An 18,547-nucleotide genomic window follows, 5' to 3' on the forward strand; every position below is an offset into this window, starting at 1 on the left:
GTACTGGTGAAGATGATGTTTCGCTATGTGTTGCACTGAGGGATCCCGCTCCGGTGGGGGCCCGATGCTACAGTTCTTTTCGGCACCCGGGCTCGACTCAGAGTTTTCTGGGAGCGTCCGGCGCTGCCGGTAGTCTCCTCGGGCGGGGGTCCTCTTACTTCGGCCTTGTGTGTCCCCTTGGTTAGTGATCTCTCTTGGCCCTATCGGGCCCTGATATTGTGCAGGGAGGACCAAGCAGGAGGGGTCCCCGCTGCTCAGCCCCTGAGATGATTCCTCCTGGATCTGGTATAGGAGGTTGCAGTCCTACAGGATGTAGTGCTGTCTCCCTGGGCACTAGATATATGCAGCTCAATTCAAATCCAAAATAATTTCTTCATTCATATTTGTTTGAAATCAGGTTCTGTTTTTATTTACTTATTTCATTCTGGATGTTGAGTTCACATCTCATTTCTTTCAATCGTAAACATTTCTTATGAGTTTATCATAGACATCTGTGTCGTACATCACAGTTGAACCCAATGCATTTCGGCATTCTACGCCTTCATCAGGGGATTGTCTAAAAGAACAAACATAATATACTTATATCTCGTTAATTTCATATGGTAGTCCATACATACATACCTACAACAATTTAATGAATTAAATCCATAACCTAAGGTATCTGCATTTGGAGTTACTATCTATGTTAACTAAGTCAGTTGTTATTGATTAATCTATACACGCTATTATGGTATGATATCCTGATAAGCTGCCTTTAGTACTTAATCTTACGAGGTGACCCGTGGATTAAGTCTAACCGATGGTTGGGTCCCGCTGACGGGAACACGAAGTTGGACTCTCTGGTTAGAGTAGCTGTTAGGCTTCATTCGGAATGTATTAATCTATCGCACTGCTACGGTTTTGGTTAAACATACCTCTCTCCTTGTGCAATTACTCTTGATTCTGACGGCTCCACTTAAAAATAAAATTGTTCGAGTGTGGGTTTCATATTACGCGCTTCAGTATGTTTAAATGTCGCTCAACGCTGTTTACTTGTGCGATTACTCTTGATTCTGACGGCTCCACTTAAAAATAAAATTGTTCGAGTGTGGGTTTCATATTACGCGCTTCAGTATGTTTAAATGTCGCTCAACGCTGTTTACTTAAGCTAAACAACCGATGTAACGTAACCTGCCATGCGGGTTTCGCTCACCTTTCTGTGGTTTTGTGAGGAATCTCGTTACTTCCTTGTGCGTTAGCGTCTACGCCCAAACTGCTCAAATGTGTGATCGCCTCTCGCTCGCCTGCCGCTGAGTTGAATTTACGCGCATGCGTGCTGCTGTTCAAAAGGTCTTTAAGGGGAAACGCCTCCCTTCACTCGAGTGTGCTTAAAACTTTATGTGTATTATTCAATTGGCTCTGGTGATAGATTACGTTAAATAAACACTGGATAGAGCTCTCTATTTGCAAATTAGAAATGCGCTTAAACAGGGTGACTATAGATGTTAACTCGCTACTTACAGGCTACCTGTCTAGTTATACCAGGATCTGGGTCAGAGAGGGGGGGAAATGTGAGGCGTCGTCACTGGTTTAACCCCTGACAGGGTACTCGCTCCGTCCCCGCTCAGGTATGACTCCTGCTTCGGTGAAGTGCGAGCCGGAGGTTCCTGGGTGGGGGAGGGGGAGAATGGGGGGGAACCAGCAGTACCTGCTCCCTCTCGCAGTCGGCGAGATCTCCTGGCAGCGCCTAGGGGAGTCTCTGTCTCACCAGCCCTCTGCTTCGTCCGTTCCTCAGCACTGTCTGGTTGTGGGGGTATTTGCCCAATTGTCCCTTCCCACAGCGCTGCAGTGGTTCTGGGTCTGGTCGCTGGGTCGCGCTATTCTTCGACCGTTATTTGGAGGCGGGTTCTGGCAATTGAACGCGACCTGGGACCGCTTGCACTGATCGAGTTTCACTCTAGTTGCGCTGGTTGGGCAGGGGAATGGGGAACAGGGAGGCCGTCAGCACCCCTCCTTTCTGCCAACGGTGAGGACACTTGACAACGTCCAGGGGAGTCCCCCCCACATCGATACCCTATGCCGCCTGCTCCTCAGTACCTTCTGAAGGCAGGGTTATTCACCTTTGCGGGTCTCCCATCCCTGCGCCTCGAGTCCCTGTGCCGAGCGGGGGGGGGGGGAAGCGTACTTCATCCGGGCGGCCCAGGATCCATGGCCGAGCAGGATGCCTCCGACTCTAGTATGTGGCTGCAGGAGAGCCATGGCAATTTGTATATTGTTCCCGGGATCTCACCGATCTTGCGGTGTGTTCTTACTCGGTGCTCACGGCGTCCTCCGGGCTTTCAAAGGAGTTAGCCCAGGCGCCCCTTCCATGGCGTTGCATTGGTCATGGAACTAGTCGCTGGGTGGAGTATTCTTGGGTCGTTCCGCGGCCGGCTGTTGTTAGCTGGTGGGCGCCGCTATTTTGAGTGCGTCTCGGGACCGCCGGACGGGTCTCATTTCATGCTAGTTGCGTCAGTTGGTCCGCATTTCTGAGCACGGCAGGAACACCTGTGGTTGATGGTAGCTACGGTATAGGTTTTGGGTGAGTTTCATGCATTTTTAGTGGGTTGGCATCCAATTTGCGCGGGCCACCGAACGAAGCACTAGGAAGGTGCGTCCGCCATCTTGGCTGGCTTGGCCGTGCACCAAATATTCTATACCACCTGTCTACTTTTATACTTCCCTATAGGGCCATCACTCTCTGACATATTTCATGATAGTATAGGGCAACCTTGGGGACAACAAGGCATACACAATGTGATGATGATGATATGATAAATGGTATTTATTGAGCGCGCATTCACCAGCGGTTTCTTGGCGCTTAGTGGAAGATGCGTGATCATGTGCAGCGGGAAAGCCATTAATTGAAGGCCAGGCAGAACAGCCACGTCTTGAGGGATTTCCTAAACAGGAGGTAGGAATGGATTTGTCGTAGTTAGGGGGTAGAGTGTTCTAAAACTGAGGTGCCAGGAACGCAAATCGAAGTCCAGCATGTTTTTTCCGTTTGAAAGAATAGAGGATCAGGAGATTGGAGCTAGCAGAGCGTAGGGCACGGGGGGAACATAGCGCTGAATTCTATTGGCGATGAAAGCTGGCCTGTGGGAAGACAGGGCTCTGTGGATCAGACAGCCCAATTTGAAGAGACAGCGCTGGGCAACAGGGAGCCAATGAAGGCTCTTAAGCAGAGGATTCACATGGTGCGATCTAGGTTGTCCGTACACAAGTCTGGCTGCTTGATGTTCCTGAGGGAAGAGGATTACAGTAGTCCTGCTAGACGGTGTCGCAAGAATTGAGCACTTACCCTGGCCCTGCAGGATGGAGAGATGTAGTAATAATTCCCAGAATCCCCAAGCTTGATCCGATGCTTACATACTCTGGACATCCCGCTAAGTGCACACTTCCTGTGAGGAAGAGAAAAGAGCAGAGAGTGGTCATACCATGATAGATGCCTGTATAGCGCAATAGCTGTAGACAGTGCAGAGGAGGCAGGGCAGGTAAATACACCAGCCAATTCATTTTCATAGTGAACAACAGTAGAGAGGGAAAACATTTGGTGGAGGGGGCGGGTGGGTAATGAAGGATGTGGGCATGCAACAAGCTGGACAGATAAATAAGGAAGCTGAAAAAGCACAGCCATGAGCAGGAGAATGGTTCAGGCTTGGCAAATGAATAGTGGCTTTGATAGGACATGAGAGAACCATTTTATTTTGCCAAAACAGTTCCTTCACACTCTTTTCTCACACTCTATCTACCTTCTGTGCTTCTTTCTATGTCTCTTACATGCTCTCTCTTTCTCTATCCACCCAACTCTTTTTCTACCTCTGGTTCTCTCTTTTTCTCTCAGTCTCACTCTTTCCTACCTCACTTCATTCTCTCTCTTCTCTGCCCCTCCCTCTCCGCTTACTCCCTCCCTCTTTTATTTTCTGTCGCAGGGTCCCTTTCTCTTGATCCCTCTCTTGCCATCCCTTACTCAGGCACTCGGGGAGTCTCTGATGATTTTAGATTGTCCAGCTCAGATGGGCAGTGCCACTTTTAAACAGACAACAACATTCTCAGGCAAGCAGTGCCTATCTCTCCCATTATCAGATTGTTGAGGGGTGGTCTGGTTTTGCAAGTGATGGTGTTAGATGCCACTGCAACTCAGTAGATTTCAAGATGTCAATCCATACATAAAGTTAGTCAGGGGCTGGTTAGTGGAGCAACATTCGCTTCATGAACTGTTCAATCACTTACGTAACAATGTGTGCCCGGAACCCACTACGGGAAACAGAAAAATAATCGAGTCAAACCAGGCTTCAATGGGCACAGCACCCCTTGTGCACACCAAGAAAGTGTAACACCATAAACACAGCTCTCCTCTGAATCAGAGAGAGAAAGGGACTCCTGGGGATACTGTCCCATCAGACTACATGCAGAGAGAAATCTGTGAAGGGCACACAGGGAGACATCTTAACTACAGCAGCTCATCTCCTTGCAGAAAAGGGACAATGTCTTGGCATAACACTCTGAGATGTCCTTGAAATAGCACGCAGGACACAAGTCCTAACAAAATAAGTGGGGGGACCATCCTAGTTAATCAGTATGCAAGTGACATCACGGGCACCTGACATCATGGCACGTGACATCACAGTGCGCGACATCACAGTAAGTGGCATCACAGGAAGTGGCATCATAAGAAGTGACATCAGATCTTAAGGCCTCGCATATATGTTTAACATATCTATCATGAGTACATTGGAGCACATTTCCAGTATACAGGGCAACCCGCCTGATTTAGGCAGAGCTACGCATAAAACAATGTTGCCTTTTGTCAGTGTACATTCCTCCACTCATAGTGCTTTACAAGAAAAAACAGTGATATTTACATTAGAACAACGCCTCCTCAGGGGTAGTAAGCACTATATAAATGCTATTTATTTTGTGTAAATACTGAGAAAGACCAACACATCTGACTTTCTTACAGTGAATGCATAGCTTGTAAACAGGGACTGAACAAAGTGACAAGCTGCCTCTCTTAAGTATGTGTGAAGGGCTAATAAGGTGTGTGCCTTTGTTTCACCTCTGCTGCATTTGCATCTAGATGTGAGGCTCCTGACTGCTCCCAGCCTGGAGACACGAACAAAAAGTGGCCTAATGACCCCTCAGATTCGGCTTTTGTTATGGGCCGAGCAGGAGTCTGAACTAAGAAAGCCCCGTCCCCGCCTGCATGTTGTTGTGGATCGAAACCAGACAAATTGCAGGCGCTGTTGAAAGTGTCCCAGGGTTTGAAAGTTACACCGGGATTAATTTGGCATATTTTTCAGTGGAGCCCAACTTCTTGGCAGGGTGGACGGTGTCCACCCTGTGAAAATAGTCGGTGGACGCCGTCCACACACGTGTACCCTCGACTCGTGCCCTGATAGCGCCATTTATTTTTAGGTCTCGTCTGAGACAGCGCACGCGCGGTCTCTTCGAGACATTTAGTAAGTGGCTTTTAAAACCGCCACCATAGGCTTTTGCTGGCCTACAGCTTGCGTTCACAAGCTCGTGCACGTGCACTGCTGCCATCTGTGTTTAGGTCTCGGGCCTACCGTCCCACTGCGTCAGCAGTGGGCGTGGCCCAGAGTCCTATTCTCAGGGCTTCGAAAAACGTACCTACGAATTCCAGGCTGCTTGTGCTTTTTTGTGTTTTTTCTTTGGTATGTGCAATGCTATTGGTCTTCGCGTGCGTGTGCTTTAGAAACAGAACACGTAATAGGCCATAGGCGGTCGAGTAGCTCCGCCTATGGCCCATTGATGTCTGTTAAGCGCCCCAGAAGGCCATATATCTTCAATTATCTCGGCCGTGACGGCAGAGATAATTGAAGACATATGCTGGCAGTGGCGCGCCGTGCGCACCACTCGCGATTTTTTTTTTTTAAGAGAATTGTGAAAGCGATCGCTTGTTATTAAATGTTCGAAACAACGTGGTATGAGTCTGCATTTTCCTTTTCGGCATCTGTGTTGCACATTATGTGTTTGGGGAGGGGGCTGCGACAGGGGGAAATATGCTATCCAGACACAGAGGGGCGCTGGGCTGGGGCAGGGGCAGTCTGCTTGTAGGACCTGTTACAACTGCAGCATGAAAGCGTATAATAAGTAATAAATAAATACAATGCCACATTTTCGGTATTAAAAACGCTTCTTTTCGTTATCTTTGTTGTTAGTGTCGTTTATTACCATTTTAGTTTGCAGTTTAAAACTGTATTAAGTAGAGATTTCGAGTACAAGCGCATTTCATATCGACAATCATCGTTCATCGGACAGTCACAACTAGCATTACACAACGACAATCATAGCTCATGAGACACCTACCACGATTACACTTTTTAACACCTTGGCTGCTAGAGTGTTTTCCCCTCCGGTGCTGATCCTTGATGAACCCCATTGTTCATGACAAGGTCAACTCGTCAAACGCACAGCGCAGGTAACGCCCATGACGAGCTGACCGTGTCATGAGCATGGAAGGGGTTTGAAGAATATGGCAAATCATTTATAGACTCAAATTGCCCAGGGACATATCTGTACTTGGCATTTAAAAAAGGAAGGCTTAATTAGGTTTAATTCATGCTCCTCTAGTTCCTAAAAAACCCTGGTGCCAGCTGAGAAAGATTCTGCGCTCTACTATGTTGTCAGTATGTCCAGTTGGTTCAGGTTGCAGAGATTGTTCCCATTATATGCCTCCGTAAAGGAGTTTCTTTTCACTGTGCTGTTCATATGAAGTCGTAGGGGGAAAGTAAAACGAGGCTAAGCACAATTTCCTCATTTGGTACCGAGTTAAATACAAATCTTCCCAAGCTCACATTTGTTAAACAAGTTCCGATAAGTCTTCTGAAAACGGTGAGTGCAGAGTGAGTGCCATACTGTGACTGCTAAGTGAGTGCAAGAGTGACTGTGATTGAGGAGTGAGTGCAAGAGTGACTGTGAGTGCAGTGAGTGCAGAGTGAGTGTAGAGTGAGTGCGAGTGTGACTGAGTGCATGGTTCTTGCGACACAAAGGGGCGCTGGGCTGGGGCAGTGTCAGTCTGCTCACAGAGCATGGTTCTTGTGACACAGGGGGGCGCTGGGCTGAGGCAGGGTCAGTCTGCTTCTAGGACCTGTTAAACTAGGAAGAGTCACGTCCGACTTAGAAAGCTCTCTGCAGCATGAAAGCGTATAATAAGTAATAAATAAATACATTGCCAAATTTTCGATATAAAAAATGCTTCTTTTCTTAATCTTTGTTGTTAGTGCGGAACCCAGCTCTCTCCCACCCCGCCTCTGCCTTCTTTTTGTAAAACATTTAGCTAGGGACGAAATGGGAGGCCACGGTGAAAGGGTTAAAAGGTTGGGGGACTGGAAATGAGAGAAAAAAACATATGGCTCATGCTGTTTTCAAGAGGTGCATACAAAGGTCCCTTCTATATGTGAATTGTGTATCTTTTATTTCCATTTTAGTTTGCAGTTTTAAACTGTATTAAGTAGAGATTTCGATTATAAGCGCATTTCATATCCACAGACGGGCGCTACGCTGGGGCAGTGTCAGTGTGCTTCCAGGGCATGGTTCTTGTGACACAGAAGGCGCTGATTTTCCACTCCTGCGAGGGCGAGTGTTTTCCGATCCACAAGATCACCCATTTGTTAAATGGTTGTGTATTTTTAGAACTCGTTATCCCCCCTTAGTTCGCGGGAGTCCTTGCTTCTTGGAATGAACAGATAACTTTGAAAATAGCCGTGTCGCTATTATGTGCCGATTTGGGCACAAGTCCTATCTCCTATGTTGGAGTCTTCCTTCTCAGGTCCTCTTTCCGGAATGAAGCAAGAAGCAAGGACTCCCCCGAACTAAGGAGGGATAACGAGTTCTAAAAATGCACACCTATTTAACGAATGGGTGATCTTGTGGATCGGGAAACATTCGCCCCCGCAGGAGTGGAAAATCAGTGAAGACTCCCTAATTGGAGAAATTACATTTCAGTGCCAAGACACAAAGATTAGCCCTGAAGAAGCCCGTGTTGGGCAAAACGCGTAGGCTGTGGATTTTATGAATTACAATAAAAAGCATTTGAAAACTAAGTATTCTGTTGGAAGATTTGTCACTCCTGTCATCTACTTATGTCTAATGTATTGCATTTGAAGCCATTAATATATATGATACACGTTGCCTCTCCACATTTGTGTAAAGAAGCTAATATATAAAGTTAAGACCAACGTTGGTGGCTGGTCTTAGGAGGCGGGCAATAGTGCACACATTGTAGCTAGAACCAAGGAACGGTTTTCAAAACGGTCTGTTAGTGCGGCAATAATACCTGCCACCAGTTTCTGTGTTGTAACAAATCAAGATACTGAAGGACTCAACTAAAGGGGGGGTTCTCAGGCTCCATGTTCCTTGTGGCCTCCAGTATGTAGCCCAAACACCCTCTGCCCTTTTGGTATTGTGTATATTGAAAAGGAGCTAAACGTCCCAGAATATATGCCCATTTTATGAGGCTGGTAACAACTAAAAGTTCCAAAAAAGCAAATATTTGAATGAGTCTTTATTAGTCCTTGTGGTTCAATGAACCCCCCAGCTACCGCATATATTGTGCAGAATATTAAAAATGTATCCTTGTTTGGGAAGTGTAGTGCTTATTTTCTCCTTTTTACCTTAATTAACATTTTTCATGTTGTGACATATACTGAGAATGAGTAAGAGGAAAGCACAAGCCTTTCCTCTAACATACAGGGGCATATTTAGAAGAACTAACGCATCGCCATTGATGTGTCATATATATATATATTTTTTGTAATGTTTTTATAGATTCAGTTTCAGAAAACACAGTATGGTGCATACATTTGCATTAAGAACGAAGGGCATCATAAAGCAATAGTACACTGAGTCAAATCAGCACTGGTAAAATTATAAGTTGAAACCGGCATAGCTACCACAAGACAGCATCTTATTTTGGTACAAACACATGTTGTTCACATGACGAAAAAAAGTCCCACCTCCTGTTTCGTTTCCTACTCTACAGTTGGTGACCAGGGTTCATCGGTCTCTCCACCCATCTCAGCCAAGGGCCCTAAATTTTAGAGCACCATTTCGCCCCATATGTCACCTTCTCTGCCACCATATAAAGATCCATGCCTGTTCTCCGTTCGGTCACTATGGGGGGAGGGGAGGTCGAGGCTCCCCAGTATTTAGCAGTGTCCCTCTTGGCAACTACCAGCCTTAGGTTACACAGCAGAAGTTTGTGCCGAGGGACGTCTACCTCTGAGGGGCTGCCTAACGGGTATATTTAGCATCAATTGGCAGCTGTGCCCCCACTATTTTGCAGAGTTCCTCCTTTATTATGGTCCAATATGATTGTAGTGGGGGCATTCACAAAACGTGTGGATATATGTCCCTCTCTCCATCTTACAGTGGAGACACCCGATTGTCTCAGCCCTCCCAAATTTATAGAGTCGGGCCTTATCAAAGTATGTCTTGTGTAGGATCTTCAATTGCATCAGTCGCAGCCTTAATTTAATGGCCACCTCTCTCAGTTGCATTAGTGCGGCCTCCCAGTCAATGTTGTATAGTTCACCCATGGTAGTTTCTCTTGGGTCCTGTGGGCCTTCAGACTGTCCAGAATGTTGTTTATTCAGGTTTTATATGTTGACGAGATGGCTTTGTCTGGTATTTTTCCTGGAAGTAGTCTTCCCTCCAGGAGTGCATATTGAGGAATGTTGGATGTGTCTATTCTCTCCACCTTCCATGCATGCTATAGTTGCAAATATTTGTACCTTTGGGTGTCACGTTGGAGTGAGCTGAAGGAAATCAGGGATCCCTCCTCCAAAAGGTCAGCCAGGCTAGATATCCCAACCACGTCCCAAGGTCCGAATCCCTGCAGCTTCCCCAATTCTGGCAGGCGTGTTACCTCCCACAGTGGGGTTTCGCTCATGAGTCTCTTGTCCCACCTCATTTGTCGTTCTGTCCCCCTCCAAGCCTCTAGCGTCCTCTGGGTTGCGGCAGTAATTGTTTAATTCCCCAGCCCTCATAAATGTAGTGGAGATAGGAATGGGTTTGTAAGTGGAGCCTTTCCAGGGCATACGTTGGGTGGTCACCCAGTAGGTGTCCTCATTCATGAATGACAATCAAGTGGGCTGCCCAGTCATATGATCATATGTCTCGGAGTGCGATTCCCATCATTGCATTGATTACGCTGGAGCGCCACCCTGGGATGACTCCCATTCCATAGGAGCATGCTTACCTCTTTTCTCAATTGCCATAAAGATGCCCTGTGGTATCCTATAGTACCTTTTTTTGAAAGATCTAAAGCATCTTCAGGAGTGTGACCATTTTGTAAATGGTGACTCTGACCAGTAATTTCAGGGGTAGCAGTCTCCACCTTTCAATGTCTCTGAATTTTTGTCAATATCCTCCAGATGTTATGGATGAGACATGCAGTGGTATTGGTGGTTAGATATAGGTCCAGGTATCAGAACCACTCTCTGTCTAAATGGTGGTGTCTAGGGAGGTCTTGTGTGTTTAGACACCCCCCTATTGGATAAAGGCTTGCTTTGTTCCAGTTTATTATATTACCTGCGTTGGTCCCGTACTTCTCAAATATCTGAAGTATATTGGGAAGTATCACGCAAGGGTTGGTGACATAGGAGGATGTCGTCGGCATAGAGTGAGATCCGTTCAACCCTAAGTGTCCCCCAGTCGTCCCTAAAGCCTCCTATATCTGGGTGTGCTCGGACCAAGCATGCTAGCGGTTCCAATATTAAGGAAAATAACAATGGTTATAGCGGGCAGCCTTGTCTGGTGCCTCGTTCCACGTGGAAGTCGGGAGACATCACTCCGTTTACCCACACCCTAGCCTGGGGGTTGGTATACAGTAAGTCTACCCATGCCAAGAAAGTAAGGTATAGTGTGCACAGAGTTCAGTGGATTCCAAAGGCTTACAGTTGTAAAAGTAGATAATACCCAACTCTTTTTTTGTGGCAGTATAGGTGAGCAGTATGGCTTTATCAGAGGGTAGCGTCAAGCATTTATTGTACACACTCAGGCAAGAAATTATGCCACACACTCAAGGACTGAGCTCAGACCAATTATTTGTGCCAAAAATATTTCTTTATCCATCCTAATAATATAAAGAGAGAGCCCAAACCTTTGAGGCGGGTAATCTCAGGAGCCACAGCACCAATCACATCACCCAATACAGCGTTGGAAAGGGCAGTTGCAGCAGAAGGACATAGGCTATATAGATGCCCACCATATACATTTAAAAAGTAAAAGAACCATGCCAGCAAAGTAGTCCGTTGTGGGCGTGTGCTGTGGGCGTGTGCTGTGGGCGTGTGCTGGGGGCGTGACAAACACTGGGGGCGTGTGGTACGTTCCACCCTTCATGCCATGTCTCATATTGTGTGCTAATCCCACCCTGCTCCCTTTAAATACCCCTGCACCACATGATCATAACCCACCCTTACTCCTTAAAATACCCCAACACCCTTAAACGCTAACCCATCTTAACCCTATAAATATACCCTGTACCCCAAAACCCAAACCTATCCCTAAACCATAAAAATACCCCTATACTCCAAAACCCAAACCTAGCCCTGAACCCTATAAATACCCCTGTACCTCAAAACCCAAACCTACCCCTGAACCCTAAAAATACCCATGTACCCCAAAACCCAAACTGAACCCTGAACCCTAAAAATACCACTGTTCCCCAAAACCCAAACCTACCCCTGAACCCCAAAACACAAACCTAGCCCTGAACCCTTAAAATACCCCTGTACCCCAAAACCCAAACCTACCCCTGAACCCTAAAAATACCCCTGTACCCCAAAACTCTAACCTAGCCCTGAACCCTAAAAATACCCCTAGACCCCAAAACCCAAACCTACCCCTGAACCCTAAAATACCTCTGTACCCCAAAACCCAAACCTAGCCCTGAACCCTAAAAATACCCCTGTACCCCAAAACCCAAACTTAGCCCTGAACCCTTAAAATACCCCTGTACCCCAAAACCCAAACCTACCCCTGAACCCTAAAAATAACCCTGTATCCCAAAATCCAAACCTACCCCTGAACCCTAAAAATACCCCTGTACCCCAAAAAAAACCTAGCCCTGAACCCTAAAAATACCACTGTACCCCAAAACCCAAACCTACCCCTAAACCCTAAAATACCCCTGTACCCCAAAACACAAACATAGCCCTGAACCCTTAAAATACCCCTGTACCCCAAAACCCAAACTTACCCCTGAACCCTAAAAATACCCCTGTACCCCAAAACCCAAACCTAGCCCTGAACCCTAAAAATACCCCTGTATCCCAAAACCCAAACCTACCCCTGAACCCTAAAATACCTCTGTACCCCAAAACCCAAACCTAGCCCTGAACCCTAAAAATACCCCTGTACCTCAAAACCCAAACCTAGCCCTGAACCCTTAAAATACCACTGTACCCCAAAACCCAAACCTACCCCTGAACCCTAAAAATACCCCTATACCCCAAAACCCAAAACTATATCTGAACCTTTAAAATACCCTTGTACCCCCAAAACCCAAACCTAGCCCTGAACCCTAAAAATACCCCTGTACCCCAAAGCCCATACCTATTCCTAAACCCTAAAACTACCCCTGTACCCCATAACCCAAAACTATATCTGAACCCTTAAAACACCCCAAAACATATACCTCAGTACCCCAAAACATATACCGCTATACCCATACTTACCTTATCCAAACATTTTAAAAAACATGCTTTTACCATTCATGCATTTACAACAAATTTCGTTGTAAATGTATGCGTAGTAAAAGCATATAAAATGTAATGCCATGCATTATAATGGCATTGCGGAGTCATGGTACTTTCGTAATGAAAGTATGCGGAGTGATGGTATGCGGAAAGAAAGTTGCGTAATAATCGGTGTTTACCCTCCCCCGGTAAGTACATTGGTGGCACGCCGGCCCACATCTCCAGCAACATACTCATATTTTTTCACCACCCATTTGAAAAATGCACCGGTCTCTCTCATTGATGGCCAGCACCAACATACACTTTTAGACACACCTCCCGCGACAAGTTCTAGAATTGCGAACTTTAGAGCTGGGGAGCTACGTTCGAATCTCGGCATCAGCTCAATATCCTGTGATTCCAGGCAAATCGCTTTGTCTCCCCGTGCCTACCACAAATGAATGTGTTCTTCTGTAATGTAAATTGTGCTCATGCCATGTTGTCGAGTTTGCGCTATATAATATTGCAAAGAAATATAAAGTAGGGAAACTCGAGTTCACACACTACTGAACGCGCACTCTTAAGTGCATCAGCAGTGCACTGTGAATCGGAGCGTTTCACAGGCCTGTCACAGATAAGAAATGCTATCAAAACGAAATCCTACAAAACAATATACTACTGGCCGGCAGCAATTCATACCCGGACAACGTCGGCACGGGCTGCTATCAACAATGAAATCATAAACTAAGGACTTATAGAAATTGAAGACTCACTGTATCTATTAGGCGAGAAGTCCTTACAAGATTTCAGCCTGCCGCCAGCGGTCCGAACTAACCTAACTGGATACCACAACATCGCTACCGCACACAATATTCCAGAGCTAAATAACTACCTTGCTCAACACTTGCCTAACTTAGTTCCCGATCAACAACTCGCCTACAACACCATAGTTGATAGTGTTGAAAAGAAGCAAGGCAAACTATTGTTCATAGACGCCCCCGGTGGCACAGGAAAGACTTACCTAATCAACCTCATACTTGCCAAAGTTCGATCTTCTGGGAATTTGGCTCTAGCTGTTGCTTCATCTGGAATAGCTGCCACTTTGCTAACAGCTGGAAAACAGCACATTCTACCTTTGAACTGCCTCTAACAGTTTCCCTTGAAAGGGATTCAATATGCTCTATTCGGAAAAACTGACCTTTGGGGACACTGCTTCAAAATGTGTCTCCTATCATGTGGGACGAATGTACAATGATACCAAAACCATTGCTGTCTAGCCTTTTTTTACCCGGACAACGTCGGGACGGGCCGCTAGTTGTATTTTATTTTAAAACCAAGCAAGACTTGGTACAGGTAAGTGGAATTGTACTTTTCCAGACAGGTTGATCAACAGGCAAGCTGGATGAAAACTTACTTTTGTTACAGGTTTATAAAATATTCAAATACAGCTAAAATTACTTTTGATTACTTTTTAGAGAACTTTTTAGATGACTTTTTCTACTCAGTGTGATATGCCTAGATATCATACTGGGACATTTCCTAGATAAAAGGTAGGTAAGAAAGTTGTTATCAAAACACAGTTTCTTATGCTTCCATACAAACACCCTCAATATTTTAAGGTTTTCAGAGCAAAACTGTCAATGCAATCCTATGGAGAACAAGCATTGGAAATGCAATAGGTCTCGCAGTAGGAAAGTTTGAGCTATAGGTGTTATTTATTTTTTTGTTTTTTATTTGTGTTGTTTTTTCTAAATAGCTAAATTAATAGCTTTCTTCTTTACAAAGCCAATAGTTATAATTTTTGTAAATGTGACACCTCTAGCATTTGTAAAGCAACATGTTTTGTATTAACGGGACTTATATGTGACTTATATGTATTGATATAAAAAAAATCAATGGCTTTAAAAAACAATTAATAATTAATACGTAAATAAAATGGATTTTATTTTATATTGCCAATAGCTTAAAGTTTATTAAATATATTTAGTGAAGATGCTGTGGTTGCGCTGAGTGAGGGTGAGTGAGGGTGAGGGGTTGAGGGTGAGTGAGGGTGAGTGAGGGTGAGTGAGGGTGAGGGGGTGAGGGGTTGAGGGTGAGTGAGGGTGAGGGGGTGAGGGGTTGAGGGTGAGTGAGGGTGAGGGTGAGGGGTTGAGGGTGAGTGAGGGTGAGGTGTTGAGGGTGAGGGTGAGTGAGGGTGAGGTGTTGAGGGTGAGTGAGGGTGAGGCGTTGAGGGTGAGTGAGGGTGAGTGAGGGTGAGGGGTTGAGGGTGAGTGAGGGTGAGTGAGGGTGAGTGAGGGTGAGGGGTTGAGGGGGAGGGTTCGAGGGTGAGGGGTTGAGGGTGAGGGGTTGAGGGTGAGTGAGGGTGAGGGGTTGAGGGTGAGGGTGAGTGAGGGTGAGGGGTTGAGGGTGAGTGAGGGTGAGTGAGCGTGAGGGGTTGAGGGTGAGTGAGGGTGAGGGTGAGTGAGGGGTTGAGGGTGAGTGAGGGTGAGGGGTTGAGGGTGAGTGAGGGTGAGGCTGAGGGGTTGAGGGTGAGTGAGGGTGAGTGAGAGTGAGGGTGAGTGAGGGGTTGAGGGTGAGGGGTTGAGGGTGAGTGAGGGTGAGGGGTTGAGGGTGAGTGAGGGTGAGGGATTGAGGGTGAGGGGTTGAGGGTGAGTGGGGGTGAGTGAGGGTGAGGGGTTGAGGGTGAGTGAGGGTGAGGGGTTGAGTGAGGGTGAGGGGTTGAGGGTGAGGGTGAGTGAGGGTGAGGGTGAGTGAGTGAGGGTGAGGGGTTGAGGGTGAGTGAGGGTGAGGGTGAGTGAGGGTGAGTGAGGGTGAGTGAGAGTGAGGGTGAGTGAGAGTGAGGGTGAGTGAGGGGTTGAGGGTGAGGGGTTGAGGGTGAGTGATGGTGAGGGGTTGAGGGTGAGTGAGGGTGAGGGGTTGAGGGTGAGTGAGGGTGAGGGTGAGTGAGGGTGAGTGAGGGTGAGGGTGAGTGAGGATGGGTGAGTGTGAGTGAGGGTGAGGGTGAGGGTGAGTGTGGGTGAGTGAGGGTGAGTGTGGGTGAGTGAGGGTGAGTGAGGGTGAGGGTGAGTGAGGGTGAGGGATTGAGGGTGAGGGGTTGAGGGTGAGTGAGGGTGAGGGGTTGAGGGTGAGGGGTTGAGGGTGAGGGGTTGAGGGTGAGTGGGGGTGAGTGAGGGTGAGGGTGAGGGGTTGAGGGTGAGTGAGGGTGAGGGGTTGAGGGTGAGTGAGGATGAGGGGTTGAGGGTGGGTGAGGGTGAGTGAGGGTGAGGGTGAGTGAGTGTGAGTGAAGGTGGGTGAGGGTGAGGGGTTGAGGGTGATTGAGGGTGAGGCGTTGAGGGTGAGTGAGGGTGAGGGGTTGAGGGTGAGTGAGGGTGAGGGGTTGAGGGTGAGTGAGGGTGAGTTAGGGTGAGAGGTTGAGGGTGGGTGAGGGTGAGTGAGGGTGAGGGGTTGAGGGTGAGTGAGGATGAGTGAGAGTGAGGGTGAGGGTGAGTGAGGGGTTGAGGGCGAGGGGTTGAGGGTGAGTGAGGGTGAGGGGTTGAGTGAGGGTGAGTGAGGGTGGGTGAGGGTGAGTGAGTGAGGGTGAGGGGTTGAGGGTGAGTGAGGGTGAGGGTGAGTGAGGGTGAGTGAGGGTGAGTGAGTGAGGGTGAGGGGTTGAGGGTGAGTGAGGGTGAGGGTTTGAGGGTGAGTGAGGGTGAGGGTGAGGCGTTGAGGGTGAGTGAGAGTGAGGGTGAGTGAGGGTGAGGGGTTGAGGGGGTGAGGGTGAGGGGTTGAGGGTGAGTGAGGGTGAGTGAGGGTGAGGGGTTGAGGGGGAGGGTTCGAGGGGGAGGGGTTGAGGGTGAGGGGTTGAGGGTGAGGGGTTGAGGGGGAGTGAGGGTGAGGGGTTGTGAGTGAGGGTGAGGGGTTGAGGGTGAGTGAGGGTGAGTGAGGGTGAGGGGTTGAGGGTGAGTGAGGGTGAGGGTGAGGCAGAGGGGTTGAGGGTGAGTGAGAGTGAGGGTGAGTGAGGGGTTGAGGGTGAGGGGTTGAGGGTGAGTGAGGGTGAGGGGTTGAGGGTGAGTGAAGTTGAGGGGTTGAGGGTGAGTGAGGGTGAGGGTGGGTGAGGGTGAGTGAGGGTGAGTGAGGGTGAGGGTGAGTGAGGGTGAGTGAGGGTGAGCGAGGGTGAGTGTGGGTGAGTGAGGGTGAGTGTGGGTGAGTGTGGGTGAGTGAGGGTGAGTGAGGGTGAGGGTGAGTGAGGGTGAGGGATTGAGGGTGAGGGGTTGAGGGTGAGTGAGGGTGAGGGGTTGAGGGTGAGTGAGGGTGAGGGATTGAGGGTGAGGGGTTGAGGGTGAGTGGGGGTGGGTGAGGGTGAGGGGTTGAGGGTGAGTGAGGGTGAGGGGTTGAGTGAGGGTGAGGGGTTGAGGGTGAGTGAGGGTGAGGGTGAGTGAGGGTGAGGGGTTGAGGGTGAGTGAGGGTGAGGGTGAGTGAGGGTGAGGGTGAGTGAGGGTGAGTGAGGGTGAGGGGTTGAGGGTGAGTGAGGGTGAGGGTGAGTGAGGGTGAGGGGTTGAGGGTGAGTGAGGGTGAGCGGTTGAGGGTGAGTGAGGGTGAGGGAAGGTGTAGGTTGCAGTACTGCGGAAGAGCGGTGCGCATTGATAGGTCATGAGACCTAAAGAGAGCCTCTAAGAATGAAAACAAGTGTCAGAATAGCCAGCCAAGTAAGAACTATCCACTCTAGAATGAGCTTTGCCTGTCAGCGATGTAGAACTGGCAGGCAATTACATGAGTAAGGTAACTTGACCGTGCTGCAGGTCGAAGAAATCAATAATGATTCAGTGGCTCAGGAACTCGTGACTGCCACTTGAAGAAATATGCTCCAGCTGCGAGGAGAAATAGATAAGATTATGTGGCCTAAGAACTCGTGACTGCCTTTGAAGAAATGTGAAAAACAGAGCTCCCGCTGTGTGCAGAACACCTCTCTGCACGGGTAAAAACTCAGTCCCAGAAGGAAGACAGCGGGTAGAACGTTCGCTGAGGCCCAACAGCTGAGCGCACACTAGGCGGGAGGCCGCCGAACGCTCTGTCAAGAGAGTTCCCGCTGAGAGGAATCACTGTGTGGAGAGATGTGAGCTGGGGGATGGGGCGGAGCGGGTAAAAAAAAAAAAAAAGACGGAGGGAAGGCAGATAAGGGGAGGGGGGAGGAGAAATGCGACACAGCGGGCAGGGGAGGGTTAGGCAGCCATCTGTTCAAAACCACTGGCTACAACTGACGGAAGCGGCACCAGGGGGAGAATGTCGCTTCAATTGCAATCACTAGGCAAGGTGAGTTCAGATAACATCACAACTCCAGGGTGAGAGCGTCGCTACAAATAGTAATCGCTGGGCAGACGAGGCAATTCAATACCAGGGCGCTCACGAAACACTCCCACAGAACAGTTGAGGGAAACGCGCTGTAGATACAGCACTACGTGAAAGGTAGCGATAAACAATGCCCAAGATAAAAACCAGGATTAAAGGACGTTTACTAACAAGTATGATCCAGTGAAGCTTCTCAGTTGTAACGAAACATATCTGGTCAAGTGGGAAATCAAACAATGGGTCCGGGCAGATGTCGAACATTCTGTTTACGGGTGTTAAAGGTGCTTCAGAGAGTAAGCATGTAATATCAAGAGCTTCAATTTAAAGGGAAATATTTCTACATAGTATTTGAACTTGAAATGTAATTTTTAAATTAGCTTCCCGTTGATCTTGCTGAAATACCCTAGCAATGAGTATAATGAAGCTTCAGTGAATAAGATAATATATTCCAATCTATGGGAGGTGTGGCAGGCAGGAGAAAGTCAGGAGAGGGAGGAGAG

General features: G+C 47.9%; 1 protein-coding gene across 14 annotated transcripts in view; it reads right to left on the bottom strand.

Moving 5' to 3' along the window:
* LOC147731318 (guanine nucleotide exchange factor for Rab-3A-like) overlaps positions 1–18,547 on the bottom strand; it is a 269,847-nt gene that overhangs the window by 22,715 nt on the left and 228,585 nt on the right. For 9 of the 14 annotated variants that reach the window (XM_086956368.1, XM_086956360.1, XM_086956358.1 and 6 more), the window contains 2 exons: positions 4,252–4,275; positions 3,320–3,419 (listed from right to left, as the gene is read on the bottom strand). In XM_086956368.1, the coding sequence (XP_086812494.1) occupies positions 3,320–3,419; positions 4,252–4,275 (124 nt within the window). The remainder of the gene's footprint in view (positions 1–3,319; positions 3,420–4,251; positions 4,276–18,547) is intronic. The other 5 variants (XM_086956361.1, XM_086956362.1, XM_086956369.1 and 2 more) reach the window with 1 other exon arrangement.

The sequence above is a fragment of the Lissotriton vulgaris genome, chromosome 2_1, assembly GCF_964263255.1.
Source record: "Lissotriton vulgaris chromosome 2_1, aLisVul1.2, whole genome shotgun sequence".
In the NCBI taxonomy this organism is placed as follows: Eukaryota; Metazoa; Chordata; class Amphibia; order Caudata; family Salamandridae; genus Lissotriton; species Lissotriton vulgaris.